Source organism: Protomyctophum bolini (assembly GCF_963924005.1).
Source record: "Protomyctophum bolini genome assembly, chromosome: 3".
In the NCBI taxonomy this organism is placed as follows: domain Eukaryota; kingdom Metazoa; phylum Chordata; class Actinopteri; order Myctophiformes; family Myctophidae; genus Protomyctophum; species Protomyctophum bolini.
In genome coordinates, this window is record NC_137864.1 from 32,132,597 (window position 1) to 32,147,827 (window position 15,231).

The 15,231-nt window shown below is 40.3% G+C and overlaps 1 protein-coding gene across 1 annotated transcript in view; it reads left to right on the forward strand.

Moving 5' to 3' along the window:
• The window catches only part of LOC308312375 (complement C3-like), a 30,382-nt gene extending 24,966 nt beyond the window's left edge, over positions 1–5,416 (forward strand). Inside the window, exons 34-43 of the mRNA XM_080758979.1 lie at positions 59–140; positions 572–620; positions 1,173–1,263; positions 1,503–1,592; positions 1,794–1,896; positions 2,878–2,973; positions 3,328–3,420; positions 3,504–3,587; positions 4,720–4,867; positions 5,135–5,416. Of these exons, the coding sequence (XP_080615105.1) occupies positions 59–140; positions 572–620; positions 1,173–1,263; positions 1,503–1,592; positions 1,794–1,896; positions 2,878–2,973; positions 3,328–3,420; positions 3,504–3,587; positions 4,720–4,867; positions 5,135–5,276 (978 nt within the window). The 3' untranslated portion in view covers positions 5,277–5,416. The remainder of the gene's footprint in view (positions 1–58; positions 141–571; positions 621–1,172; positions 1,264–1,502; positions 1,593–1,793; positions 1,897–2,877; positions 2,974–3,327; positions 3,421–3,503; positions 3,588–4,719; positions 4,868–5,134) is intronic.
• The last annotated feature ends 9,815 nt before the right edge of the window (positions 5,417–15,231 follow it).

The window sequence follows — 15,231 nt, forward strand, 5'->3', positions numbered from 1 at the left end:
GTTACACGAATACATTTTGTTGATCGTTCTAACATTAACTCTATCCATCTGCTGACAGGTGGTGTCACTCTATTATGCCTTACCAAAAGAACGGAAGAGTGACTGTCAGAAGTTTAACCTCTCTGTGGAACTCATCCCAGGTGAATTGGATGCTGCATGGCTGCATGTGTCTGCATGTTTGTCTGCCATGTATTGATCCGTTTAGCTGTCAGTTTAGTGCAGTGGTCCTTGAGGGGGTTCCAGGGGGGTCGCAAGCAAAACCTGTTTGTATACAGTAGCATCATGTTCAGAATAAGTTTAACAACTTCATCCCTATTTCATACTTTATATATTTTTTTACATTTCTTAACACAAATCTTGTGCCTGTGTCATAAAGTTCTATAAGATGGTGAGCTGTGGACACATCAATGTGGGGGTCCTCGAGATGAAAATGTTTGAGAACCACTGGTTTAGTGTAGATGTTGTTTGTTTCTGGCTGTGTGTCACTTTGCTTGCTGTATGTTTGACTGTGTACCTTGTTTGAGTTTGTTTTTCTTTGTCTTTGAAATAATTTTTTGTTCATCTCCACCAGAGAAAACAGTAGGAGACTTGAAGACATACACGCTGAGAATATTGGTGTTGTAAGTAAAGTGATAGACAAGGCTGTGCCTGTATTGCAGATTGATATTTTCTGACCAGCAACATTATCTTTACTACATCCCTTGCTCCCTCTTCTCCTTCTTTCCTTCCTGTTCCTTGTTCTCCTTTGCCTTTGTTTTCTCTATTATTATTATTACCCTTATTATTATTTTAATAATTTGATGACAGGACACTCAAATGCAATTTAGTCTCCTGCCAGAGACTCTGCCGGTCGTCAAATTATTGTCTTAGGAATGCGCCAAAAACAAAAGATTCTCCGTGATTATTTGAGGGGTAAACTACTAATACCATTTTCTGGAGCCACATTAGAAACATATACATTTAATTTACTTTCCAGTGATCAGTCAATTTGATAATCTTTCTTTGTTTTGCCCTGCTTGCTTGCTAGCTACTGTCTCCAGGCTCATACTTTACACATTATATTCTTTATTTAGCTTTGAAAAAGACTGCGAAGTTGAGTGTCAGACTGAGGGAATATTCATGCTTTGCTCATCTTTTCTTTTGACTAATCCATCCATTGTCTATCTTCACAGGTATAGGGACAGGGAGGCAGATTCCGGCATGTCAATTTTGGATATTGGCTTGCTCACTGGATTTACTGTGAACACAAAGGATCTGGACTTGGTAAGGGTTAAACCACAACACGCACACACGCAAATAGAAAGGTGCATTTGAAAAAAAAAAGATTGTTTCTGTCTGGCAGAAACCTTGTATAACCATATTTCAAATTCAAGTTTCTTTTTTAATTAATGCCCTACTTTCATCATACAAAAGTGTCACTTGGACAAGGTTTACATGCACTCGCCAGTAAACATATAACATGCATGGGATGTTAATTTAATATTGTATGTTTGTGTGTGTAGTTAATCGAAGGAGTCGACCAAGTCATTTCAAAATATGAGATGAACACAGTTCTGTCAGAAAGAGGTTCCCTTATAATCTACCTGAACAAGGTAAGTCCAGCTCTCTTTATACTGTAAAATGTGTATATCACTCTCTCTCTCTCTCTCTCTCTCTCTCTCTCTCTCTCTCACACACACACACACACACACACACACACACACACACACACACACACACACACACACACACACACACACACACACACACACACTCTCCCTCTGTCGCTTACCTTGGTGTTTGACTGTATCTAGGTGTCTCACAAACGGCCAGATGAGTTTGCTTTTAGAGTCACCCAGACAATGAAAGTGGGCATCATGCAACCCGCAGCAGTGTCTGTCTATGAGTACTACAATGGTGAGTTGACAGGAACACTCCCTTGCACTTGCTCTGTCTTTGCAGTGCGGCGCCGGGGATACACACATGCACACAATCATACAAACACAAAACACAAGCATATACACAAAAAAGATATGCTTCATATAAATACATCATACAAAATATGTAAATCATACATTCAAGTGTATGTATACATGCATACCAGTACATACGGTACATTACATGATACATAAACATAGATAGGCACCATAGACTGTAAAAGATATGGACAAAGCGTCCCGCGGGTCTAACGTGAACGTAAAATGAAGCCTGTCAGTCCTTGCAATGGAAGTCGCCATCTTTCTAGATCTGTTTTGGCCCAGTTCAGGCCAGCTGGCCCATTGGCTGGCCCAGACAACGAGGCGGGACTTCCCCCTTCTTCTTCGTTGGTTTTTATTTTGACTCGAGTGGGTGGGGGATCCCGTTCATAGACTGTAACGGTAGCCACGCCCCTCAGAACATGCGCGACTTTATGGTCATTTTTCTAATAAATGGGACCATAATTTTCCAAAAAGAATATTATGACATTAGAAATGAGACTTTAAACTAGTGACTGGAAGCAAAAAGTATTCATGACCATGTTTATTAAGGTAATACAGTCTAGGTGAAGTTGGGCCCAAATACATGGACTTCTATGGGGCTATGGGTTTTTTTGAGCCCAATGAGAGCGCCACAACAGGCCATTATATGAACTTTCATTTCCTTAGTGGCTTCACAAAATATCCGTCTGACTGCCCCCCTGATAGGCACACATAAATAAGTGTTTTATCAATTTCAGTTAGTTTCAGGTTCTGCCTATCTATCTACAATAATGAAAACATGAAAACCCTTGTGAAACCCTACCTGTACTATAGCTTAATGTTCTCAGTGTCATTTGCAATATGCTATATGAGACATCAAGTTTTCATCTGTTTGTCTGCAAAAATCACAGGGATCTCTCTGTTTTTGTTCTCCTTATAGAGAAGAAATGTGTGAAATTCTACCATCCAGAGAGGCACCAGGGAGAGCTATTAAAGCTCTGTAAAAAGAACGCTGCTGAATGTACATGTGCTGAAGGTCAGCAACAACCATTTAGCTCTAGGAAGGGACTAACTATGCGAGTCAACCTGAAGTCACAGCTTTCATTTACTTGTCTCTCCTATTATCATTGATTGCTGCTATTGTAAATACAGCACATACAAAGTATCTGTATACATTTGCTAATTTTCAAATTCTCAAATATTATACACACATAGCTGATATAGAATATGTACCTTTGAGACATGGTACCCTTAAATAAACATACAATTACATAAATTCTGTATATTTTGACTGACACTAGATATTGAAATTAATCATTCATTTTACATTCATTGATATACAATCTCAGACAAAAGCTCATTACTGTATTTAATTTGTGAACATTTCCAGAGACCTGCAGTATGCAGAAGAAGGGCAATATTAACAATGATGAGCGTTCAGCTAAGGCCTGTGAGACTGCAGTGGACAGCAGAATAGATTATGGTATGTGTGTGCATGTGCGTGTGCGTGTGCGTGTGCGTGCACAGTAAACTACTGTTAACAGTGTGCAACATGTCTGTCCACAGTGTACAAAGCAAGACTGGAGCAATTTGAAGATGCTAAATCCACAGACATTTACCATATGCGCATAGAAGAAGTCATCAAGATAGGTAGATATTCCTCTCTCTTATCGGTTGATCTATTTTAACGTTTGCCTTCAATTTCCCCCTCGAATTCCTTTAAAGCTTAATCATCGGATCTGCAATAGAGGAAGGGTGCTTTTAACATGCGGTTCTTTAAGCTGGGTCTGGGTACCCTCAGGGTCAGGGGTCCCTGAGGGGGCTTCCTTGGGTCGACGTGCAACAGGACATATCACACCGCTGGGAGGAACGCTAATACCGTCACGTCCCGTCTTGACCCTTTGGTGTGGTTTGGGCTTAACACAACTCATTTTAGCATCCATCTGTTATTGACAACACAGTAAAACTAATTTCTTCTTTTTTTTATTATAATTTTTATCCCATGATTTTGTAACCCATTTTTCACCCCTGTGTCAATTATCTAACGTGATCCTGGGTTCTACACACCCTCCACCAACCAGCTGCCTAAGTTTGAGGACTTAACTACAACTGAGGGGGTCCTTACGCTTTTCCGACCAGTCATTGGTCCGACATGCAGAAAACGACCGGATTAAGGTTGGCGAACATGCGCTAAGGTTGGCGAACATGCGTTAAGGTTGGCGAACATGCGTTAAGGTTGGCGAACATGCGCTGCTCCGTGCTTGTGGTTATGGTTAGGTTAGGGTGGAAGTACAGGATTTTGGCGGAAGTACCGCTCAAGGAAATGACGTTGACACTTTACAAATCTGTTTACATTCTCCGTGTATGAAACAAGAAAAATATCGTATCCGTGGGAAATAAATCTGACGGATGTTCTGGCCCACATTTCCGGCTATGCACTCTATGCCTTATATTGTGACCAGGCTTTTCTCTTCGCAGATGAGTAAGCCTGGGACCGAGGCTAGGTTAGGGTTTGAGGTAGGTACCGTAGGTTGTCGTTGTCAGACCAATGACTGGTCGGAACTTGGTTGTCGGACTATTGGAGTAGTTGGACTGTTGGTTGTCGGACTATTGGCTGTCAGACTATTGGTTGTCGGACTATTGGCTGTCGGACTATTGGTTGTCGGACTATTGGCTGTCAGACTATGTAGTCTGTACTGTACTGTACTGTACTGTATTGCCTCTCATCCATTGAATTATTATTTGCATTTCATTCACTCTTTATGTTATATTCATGTTACAGGAACTGATATGGGTGCACAGGGGCAGCTCCGTGCATTTCTAGGTTTCCAACACTGCAGAGAGTCTATGAGATTGACAAAAGATAGGACCTATCTGATCATGGGCACATCAAAAGATATGTACAACAATGATGACCCAAATGACCCAGGGTGAGTTTGCTGTGTGTTGCAGCTGTTCAACATTATTTCATTATACATTTTAGCTTTTATACTCCCATATGGTGTATACTGTATGATTTATCTTACTTTTGACTTTCTATTTCCCCACATTTGTTCTGTACCCCAATTATTGTTGTTTCTTTCACCTCACAATACTGAAAGATAAATTGTATGTGCATGTTCACTGTAGAATTATGTTTATCAGTACTAATTTAGAGATTAGTTAACATAATGTATTTTCCTATCTTTTGTCCTTAGGTACCAGTATGTGCTGGGTGAGAGGACATGGATAGAGTATTGGCCCACATCAATAGAATGTCAGGGTGATGAACACAATCCTGTCTGTTTGGGTTTGCTCAAACTGGTGGACTCCTTAACAATCCATGGATGTCCACAGTAGTCAAAGCAATATGTTTTCCTTTCCTGAATGTCTATTTTCAATGCTATGGGGGAAGTTATACGTACAGTAAGCTACTCATTTTGTATTGTGTGCAAAATATATCGCAATGTTTCATCCCTATCTTCATTAAATCTGTGTTGTCCCACATCACATGGTCTGTCTCATATCTCCTTGAAATGGGTACACGAGAGACGAGTACTCTCGAATAGTTGGGCTGCTCACTTGAACCCCAGCCATGCCTATTCTGAGGGGAACATTCACAAACTAGAAAAAGTGTCCTTCTGGGCACAGGTCTCCACGAGGAGGATAGGATTGTTCCGAGGAGTGTTCCTCGAGTGGGAATGTGCGTGTGTAGTGCCCCTGTAAAAGGAGCAATGTGTGAATATAAACAAACGCACAACGCAGTGTCTCTATTCAAACACGAACGGCACTTTTATCTCAATTTCGACAATAATCAGACAGGTAAATCATGAATACATCGTCTTACAATAGCAGCAGTATTATTATGTCACGAGCACTACTGTACTAATCATGTGACCTTTAACCCTGAATCAGCAAATCACTGTAAATAAATTTCCGCTACCACTCTAGACCAAGTAAGAAGATCCCCCCCCCCCCCCCCCCCATCATGCTGTTTGTTGTTGTTGTTTAGTAATGGTTTGTAAGTGTACGTGATGAGCCTGTTAGATGTTTGGGGGCTGATGCCGAGTTAAAAAGGGTCCGATATCATTATATTGCCCGGTATCCAATGACGGATCATTGCAATAACATAGACATCAGTGCAGTTAAACAGTAAACTTCACAGGAATTTAATAATATAATATATTAGTATAAGAAACATTAATTCAATTTTTACCACAAGCATATTTTTTCTGCATTATGTTTTGTAAAGAATATTTTCATTCTGTATGTTACACACCAAATGTGCTGATAAAATCCACCATCCCCCTTGTAAAAAAAACAGCCCATAGTGTTGAATTCTATTAATTTCAGTGTTCGCTCAGTATTGTTGGCATGATGGTTGTCTTGGCCTACTGTAACGTCCATCTAACTGTCGTTCCGTCTTCCCGCAGGTGTTCGTTAACTTCGCCAAGGACCAAAGTGATGAGGACCACCTGAAAGACCTCCACCTGAACAAGAGGGACGCCGTAGTGGTCGATGTTTCTAAACTCAACTCCTTCCTCATGGACAGCAAGGCACGGGAGAGCTCTGTGTGATTCTACAACCAACCACAAGGGGGTAGAGACTAACAACCCCCGCCCAACCCCACCACCACCTCTACCAACACCAATCAGAAACAAGGACCACTTAAGGAGGGACATGTTCTTTTTTTATTTCAATTTTCCTTTAGTCTTTTACAATGATCATTTCTCAGTGGACCTGCGGATAAGCACACAGCCTTCACAGGCAGACAGCTACTCATAGACAGACAGACAGCTACTCATAGACAATTGGGCAGGCAGGCAGACAGCTACTCATAGACAGACAGACAGCTACCCTGGCTGCGTCCGAAATCATTCCCTATGCCCCATATAGTGCACTACTTTGAGGTTCCGCCATTTTGTTATAGTGTCCGAATATGTAGTGAGCATTTTTGCACCCTAACGTAGTGGACTAAAGTATCCCACAATGCACCGGGAATTGTAGGGAGCATCCGATGGTCACTACAAAAACACAGCGAAGCAAATCTGCCCCATAATGCATTGCGCAAGCTCGCTCTTGAGCGCACATGCATGCGTTTGCGCACGTGCGCTGCTTCTGCATGCATGCGCTCATTGCGCTCCAACTCAGAAGAGGCAGAAGTTGAACCAGCGAAAGAAATCAACACAAATGTACTTTTTAAACTTCCGTTTTCCCCTCTTTTCTTCCCTGGCGGATCTCGAAACTACAGATCTCGAGACAAATGATCTGTGCATTTATTTGAAATTGTTTTATTTTATTTATAATAAATCTACTCATTTGCAATAGTATTACTAATCTGATTCATTGTATCACCCAGGCCCAGCGCATGACGTTAGGAGAGGAATCAGTTGCTTGCTGTAGAATATATTTGTGAGATTCTTTATCACAAACGTAGGCTAAATACATGCATGTGAGACACATATTAATTGTGTCCGAACATATGTTTTATTAATATTCATTAATTCCTGCCATGAAAAAATATGCTATCTAACATTAATTCATTGAATTGCGATAAATGCATTAAAACTTCATTGTGTAGGCAGTCATTTATTGGACTGCTGTTTCTGTTAACCCCCCCGCCCCAGGATTAGCGGGGGTTCATGTGGTTAAGATTCAATCATGCTGCTGATATTTTCATATATTGTCAAGGTTGTGCACTGTTTTCATATTGCTGGATAATGGATATAGCCTAATATTAATTTATTGATAATAATCATAGGCCCATTGTTATGGGCCCATGATTTTAAAATAACCTTTTTATCATAGATATATAGGCCTAAATGCCCGCAAACATATTTTCATTAACCTATTTTTTCTTTATTCATTCATGAATTTAAAAATAACTTTACAAACTGTCCTTGCAGGGAGGTGACAGTCTGCAGTCACTTATTTGATACAGTCTAGCTGTTCCTAGCGGAAATTCAGCAGCAGCGTTTTGATTGGTTTCTTGTAGTAAGTTGATTCTTCATATCCAAATGAGTGAAACGGCCGGGATGATTTGTTTATTTTTCAAACAGTTCTTTATGAGGCGATCTGAAAAAACCTAATGGGGATTTCATGCAAATAAAAAGTACATGAACCCGCGGAACTACAGCGCCCTCTATCGATATTGACGTCAGAGTCGGTGCTCCCCATACAGGGAGGCCCAATCCCAAATGCCTCCCTCAAGCCCTGAGCCCTGGACCCTCATTGACTTTAGTGACGTCAGCTGTAAGGGCTTGAGGGTGAGAGGCTGCAAGGGCTCCACATTGTTGTGAAAGAAATGGGACAGCACTTTGAAGATGAGTCCGCCATTCATGAGTCCATGACACTTTATAAAAAATCTCCATATTCACAGCCAGTGCCTACCTACATGCTTGGCCTATTTATACATGTCTATCATGTCTATTTTAGTATTTAAGCTGATCGTTTTATTATTATTAGTTTCATAAATACACTTTCCTGTGTGATATGGGTTGTAATATTCATATATAATAATATTCATTATACATTTCATTTCCATATTATTTTACTTTGCTCATTAGTCATTTCTCATCATGTTTCCCTTATTATTATTATTGTTATTAAATATATAGCCTATATCCTTCCATTCCGTCTCCTTTTAAGAACAGTGAGAAAGCACTATTGTGTTTGTTGACATTCTAATCGCGATACATAACTAATTTGCATATTTAAATGATTGACGTTTGGAGGATCCCCCTCATTCCCCTGGTAACGCTATGAACTGTGGGTAATTTCTTTGCTAAAGTCAGCCCAAAGTCAGCATCGATGCTGACTTTGGCAAAGGGCACATAAAGGGGCAGGGCTGAGCCCTCACTGACTTACCGATTTCAAATGGGACACCCCTCAAGCCCTCACAGACTTCACGTGAACGCGCAGCTAAGTCAGTGAGGGCTCATTGAGTCAGCAAGGGAGCCATTTGGGATTGGGCCGGAGTATTGTCCGAAATCATCACTATAGAGTCCACTAGAGTCTGGATCCCCGTATGGGGGATAGGGAGTAGGGAACAACCCTAGCAATTCGGACGCAGCCCGGACAATTGGACAGGCAGGAAGGCAGACAGCTGCTAGATGGCTGCTGGTGCTCATTTGCCTGATTGAACACCTGTTAAAGGCTGATGGTGGTGACACTCAAACAAATATCAAACAAGATGGCGGAATAAACAAACCTATAAAGGCTGATACAGACAGCCACAGACACACACGTCCTTGTGTTTATTAATATAAGCCTTTATAACCAACCAAAGGGTGAAATAATGCACGTGCGTGCGTGCATGAGTGCGTGTGTGTGTGTGTGTGGTGCACACAGCAGTTACATCAACAGTGGATGATCCCAAACACAAATCACTCTGACTAACGGACCAATGACGGACGGACTAGTTGAACAGGTGACCGGATCCAGTGGGCGGGGCTTTGGATTTAAATAGGAGCGGCCATGTTTTTTCCCAGCATGCTGTTTGGTTTGGGATCCACTTCATGCTGTCTGTTCCAAGGTAAGAAGCGTTTGTTTGAGAAACACGGTTTTATCCTTGAGCACTGTTGTTGTTTAGACATTAAGATGATTTATAGGACTGTTTATTGTTTAAACAGAGTATTTATAAGACTGTTGTTTATTGTGACACTAAATGGACAACAATGTCAGCAATGTTTGTCCTTTTTATAGGACTCGTTCTTTGGCCTTGGGCCTCGATCACACAAAAAAACCATTTGTCTTGTCCGTTTAATGGCCGCCCCAATGCATTTCCAATGGGAGGCACATGCTTTGACCAAACATTTGTGTTTGATTTTGGGGGGCAATCAAACACAGGCAGAGCCCAGAACATATGCTTATGTGTGACTGAGGCCTTGGGCCTTGATCGCAACAAAAGCATTGTCTTGTCTGTGAAAATGGCTGATCTACAAGCTCACAATGCATTGTGAATGTGATGTGACACATTGTGAGCTTTTAGATCTGCTATTTTCAAAAGGTTTTTTTCTGTTCAAAATGACCAAGTATGCAGATTGTCCCATTTGAAATGTTTAAGTACATTTTGATGCCAAAACCTTTTAACTTTGACTCAAGTTATATAATGTAGATTTTGAAGTTTAGATTTTTTTTTACCAATATCTTAAAGGGACAATTCACTTTAAAAAACTAACTTTTTGTCATTGTATTATCTACTCGGGTTTATGTGAACACTACAGACAGTTTTTAAGTTAAAAAGCTAAAATGAATATTAAATACTGAATCAAGCAACTTAAAAGCTGTCTGCAGTGTTCACATAAGCCTGAGTAGACGATAAAGTGAAATATCCTTTTAATATTATATGAATTTTACAATGTATGAAATCTGGATAAAGAGTAATGTTGTTTTTATTTATGTCTTGCAGGTTAATCATGTGACCTTGGTGTCATGTGTGACCTTGGATGGGGTCATCAGGAGATGGCTGGTATTGATAATAGAGTGTCTACTCGGCTGAGCTGAAACGTATAACGGTGTCAACGAACGCTCCCTGAGATTACGAGGCGTACGGTGCTCGGGACGTATTGTGCCATACAACCTACGCGGCTCTATTAATACCGGCTATCTTCAACTGAGCGACGGAAGCCCCCCCATGGTATGTACCTGGATTACATGTGGCTGTAGTAGAAACAAGGGCAGTGTCACCATTACATGTCAAGTTGACCATTCATTGTCATACATATGATTTTACATATGTTTGGGTGAAAACCTTACTGAGGTTTTTATGCGTTAGTATTTCAATGTGTCCATGATTTCATGGACACTTCCTACCCAGACTACAATTCCCATAATGCTTTGGTGCACTGCTCCTTGTGCATAGGGGAGGGCTGTCTTACTGAGACAACATGTAGTCTAGGGAGGAAGTGAGCCCATTGTCCATGACATCATGGAGCCCATGGACACTTTTGAAATACTACATATCTAAAAACGACGATTACCCACATAAAAAACCCAGGAAAGTGTTTCTTGTCTCCCAAACATCATTAAAATAAGCTCTGGTTGCAAAAGGGGTGAAGTCGCCGTTTAATGGGTTGAATCATTAAAGCTGCTATAAGCAATATGTCAAATGTAATTACTTTTAAAAAATTTGGTATTCAGACTGCCAGCAATGGGTAAAACAATATTGTCTCTGACACATCTTGGGGCCACAATCTGCATTCAAAGATGTTCCTAGCTTTGTCATTGGTCGATTTGCCTGTCTACTTCCTGATTGGTCAGTCATTTTGACCGGGTTCTTTTTTTTTCTCTGACCAATGACAAAGCTTCTAGGAATATCTTTGACTGCAGATTGTGGCCCCTAGATGTATCGCAGAGACTAAATCATGTGTGTTTTACTCATTGCTGAATGAAATAAAAATCATTAAAATTGACATTATTGCTTATAGGAGCTTTAATCACAATTTGTGACAATAATAAAGTAAGATATTGGTGACACAGCTTTCAGTGACTGTTATGACTTACAAAATGTCATCCTGTAGGCCGACAACTAAATAGATATATTTTTTTCTTGTCATTTCAGAACGTGAAGCTGACAAGGCGACGTCGGTATTGAAGGTACAGTGCTGTTGCCACTCCTGGGTGCTGTTGGCAGTGAAGGTTAGTAATGAACCTTTTGATTCCTGATGCTTGTGTAAGTGGGCTACATGCTACATGCTACCATACCATAGGTTGTCATTCGCACCGTGTATCGTTTCACGTAATCTGTGTATAATGCCACTCTACATCACATGCCGCAATGTGATTTATGTATTGTTTAACATAATTTACGGGTAAAGCTGTCGCGTCACGTCACATCACATTATGTATGTTCTGTTGTAGTCTTTCTGTGCTGTTTTCTGTGTCGAGTTATTAGAATTTCTATTTCCTTTCTCTTTTAATAAAAAAAAGTATTTTTTTTATTTCTCCTTGCCCATTGCCCTAGTTCTTCACTAGTGGACTGTGTGTACAAAATGTGATTTGGCGTCATGCGACTTATTTCCGGTATCATTATGGTAGCATGTAGCCTGCTTAACACTGTTTACAGCCTTCTATGCTGTAGATCTGTCCAAACTAACAGGAAGAAAATTATGGCAGATTTTCTTCGTTGGTTAGTTTGTTTTGTTTAGTGCTGATATTGAAGGTAAGTGGGCGTAGTTTATTATCTTTTGATGTCGGGCAGAAACCTTGTATCTCCATAGTTCAACCTTTTGTAAATTAATTTCCTTACTTGGTCATGCTACAGTGTCACACACTAAAGTAGCAAATAGCTGATCTACAAGCTCACGATGCAAAGATCATCCATTATTGAATATAACCTATTAGTATCGAACATGCACGGTTTCTACCCCGACCTTTCATCTTCTCTTCTATTCTTTGCTTTAATAAAGTTATTGTTTTTTCTGGTCAGAGTTTTTAATCGCATTTTGCTTTATTTTTCATAAGTCATTTCTTTCTTTCCTATCTATCACTAGTGTATGTGGTGCGTGTGTCGGGTCGTGTCTCTCATACAGTTTCTAATCATTTGATTGGAGCTGTATCGTTTCACGTCATTTGCGTTGTGTCATTTGCTGGTAAAGCGCCATCACGTCAGTTCACATCAGATATGAACACAGGCCGGTATGTGATGTGCATTTATGTGATATTTTTATGTGATTATTTCACAAATTGCGGATAGCTCGTTGCACGCCATGCACTCTGTTCATTGCTCTTGTGTTCTAATGTCATCCTCAGTGTTGTATGTATGTTGTGTTCTCATGTTCATAGTGTTGCTGTATTGCTGACAAATACTGGGGTCCAAAGAATGCTTCTGCCATTGCATAATTTGCACCTCGTATAATTTGTCAATCCTCCACAAATGGCATAAATTGTAATGTATATTTAAATGTGGGCAATTCTTTTGAAAACATGTAGATTTTAAAATAGAAATGTGGGACAACTGGCTAGAAAGACTGGCCACAAACCTAAGGCCAACTGCTTGGGCGGAGACCAAGAATCTTTTTGTTTTGTTCATGTTCATAAAGCGCTCCAAGTGCTTTAAGTGAGAAGTCCAGCAGCAAACCTCTAGGTCATAAGAGCATTGTTTGTGCTATATTATCAGATCCAATTTGTGATTATAAAGCTTCATCTAAGCCCACATCACATATGAACACAGGCCCGGTATGTGATGTGTGTTTATGTCTCGTATCATTTCACATTGGTGAGTAAGGCTTCATCACGTCATCCCCACATCACATGATGAATTTAGGGTTAGGGCTAGGGTTAGGTATGTGATGTGGATTGATGTGATGTATGTCTTTTATAATGTGCGAGTGAAGCTTCATCGTGTCAGTTCACATCACATTATATGGTGTGTATTGATGTGATTTATTTATGCTGCCATTTGCAGCTAAAACCTAATTCATGCCGGTCAGTAGGCGAGGCATTGACGATGGGCCTATGACCCAAAGGTTTTCTGCTGCACTTTTCACTTTTAGCACTTTGCAGCTCTTTATGAGCACGGAAAAATAAAATATTTTCTTAGTTTATGTCTGAGGAGTTTTCCTTAGTCTTCTTCTCGATTTCAATTGTAAGACATAATCATGGCTATCATTTATAGTCCATTATGATTCAAATTATTATGAATGTGATTGCTTTTGGACCTGTAAATTACAACAAAACAAACTAAGGCACTGGTGTGGTACTACTGGTTTACCAGAATGGGGTTCAACTCCCTGCGGTGCCCTCAATTTGTTGTATTTACATGGTTCATTTTCTGCTCATTGTTGCCTTTTCAGAGATGATAACCCCCAGGTTCTTTACTGCGTTTGTACTCTCTACATTTGGGTTACAAGTCTATTTAGGGACAAGCCCGAAGGTACTCTTGGTTTTCTCTTCTCCTTCCACCAAAAATGGCAGTCCACGGTCACACTCGGCAGTCAGTTGGGGGTTGGGGGTCCATATTAGAAGTCCATGGAACTTTTTTTCAAATCCTCGTTTTTCAGTATGCCGTTTTTCATTTTGGAGGATTTGAAAAAATAGACTAATCATTCCAAGATCATGGACTATAGCCCATGGTCTCGGAATGATTTTCGTTCCATAGTGAGGCGGCATAGCTAACCTATCGTTCATTTTATGACGTAAGCGCCAAATTTGGCAGTTTTGACAGATATATTGGTAACGAAACTGGATATTGGGCCATCCCAAATTCTTATTCTGGTGGGTGTGGCAGCCATTTTTCGAAATGGCTGCCAGCGGTTTTGTCAAATCTTCCTAAACGTCCCTCTAGCAGCTACAATATTTGCTGTAGAAGACTGAAATGTTGCATGAAGGTCATGTGCTTTCAGACCAATTGGCTAAAAGGGGTGGGGGAGATGCAATGGGAGTGGCCTATCATAAAATGTGCATAACTTCGAAGTAGACATACAAATTTTGTTTTCATTATTACATTTTTTTCAAAAATGATGAAAAACGGCGCGCTATAGTATGCCGTACGATATAGGCTATGGTCCAAAATGATGAGAAACGAGGATAACTTTTTTTCAAAAAACATGGGCTATAACCCATCGTTTTTTTTTTCATTTTTGTCAAATCATCAAAAATGATGAAAAATAGCGCGCTATAGTATGCCGTACGATATAGGCTATAGCCCAAAATGATGAGAAACGAGGCTAACTTTTTTTTTTCAAAATTTCAAAAGACATGGGCTATAACCCATCGTTTTTGTCATTTCGTCATTTTTTTCAAATCTTCAAAAATGATGAAAAACGGCGCGCTATAGTATGCCGTACGATATGGGCTATAGCCCATGGTCCAAAATGATGAGAAACGAGGCTAACTTTTTTTTTCAAAATTTAAAAAAAACATGGGCTATAACCATAGACTGTAAAAAATATGGACAAAGCGTCCCGCGGGTCTAACGTGAACGTAAAATGAAGCCTGTCAGTCCTTGCAATGGAAGTCGCCATCTTTCTAGATCCGTTTTGGCCCAGTTCAGGCCAGCTGGCCCATTGGCTGGCCCAGACAACGAGGCGGGACTTCCCCCTTCTTCTTCGTTGGTTTTTATTTTGACTCGAGTGGGTGGGGGATCCCGTTCATAGACTGTAACGGTAGCCACGCCCCTCAGAACATGCGCGACTTTATGGTCATTTTTCTAATAAATGGGACCATAATTTTCCAAAAAGAATATTATGACATTAGAAATGAGACTTTAAACTAGTGACTGGAAGCAAAAAGTATTCATGACCATGTTTATTAAGGTAATACAGTCTAGGTGAAGTTGGGCCCAAATACATGGACTTCTATGGGGCTATGGGTT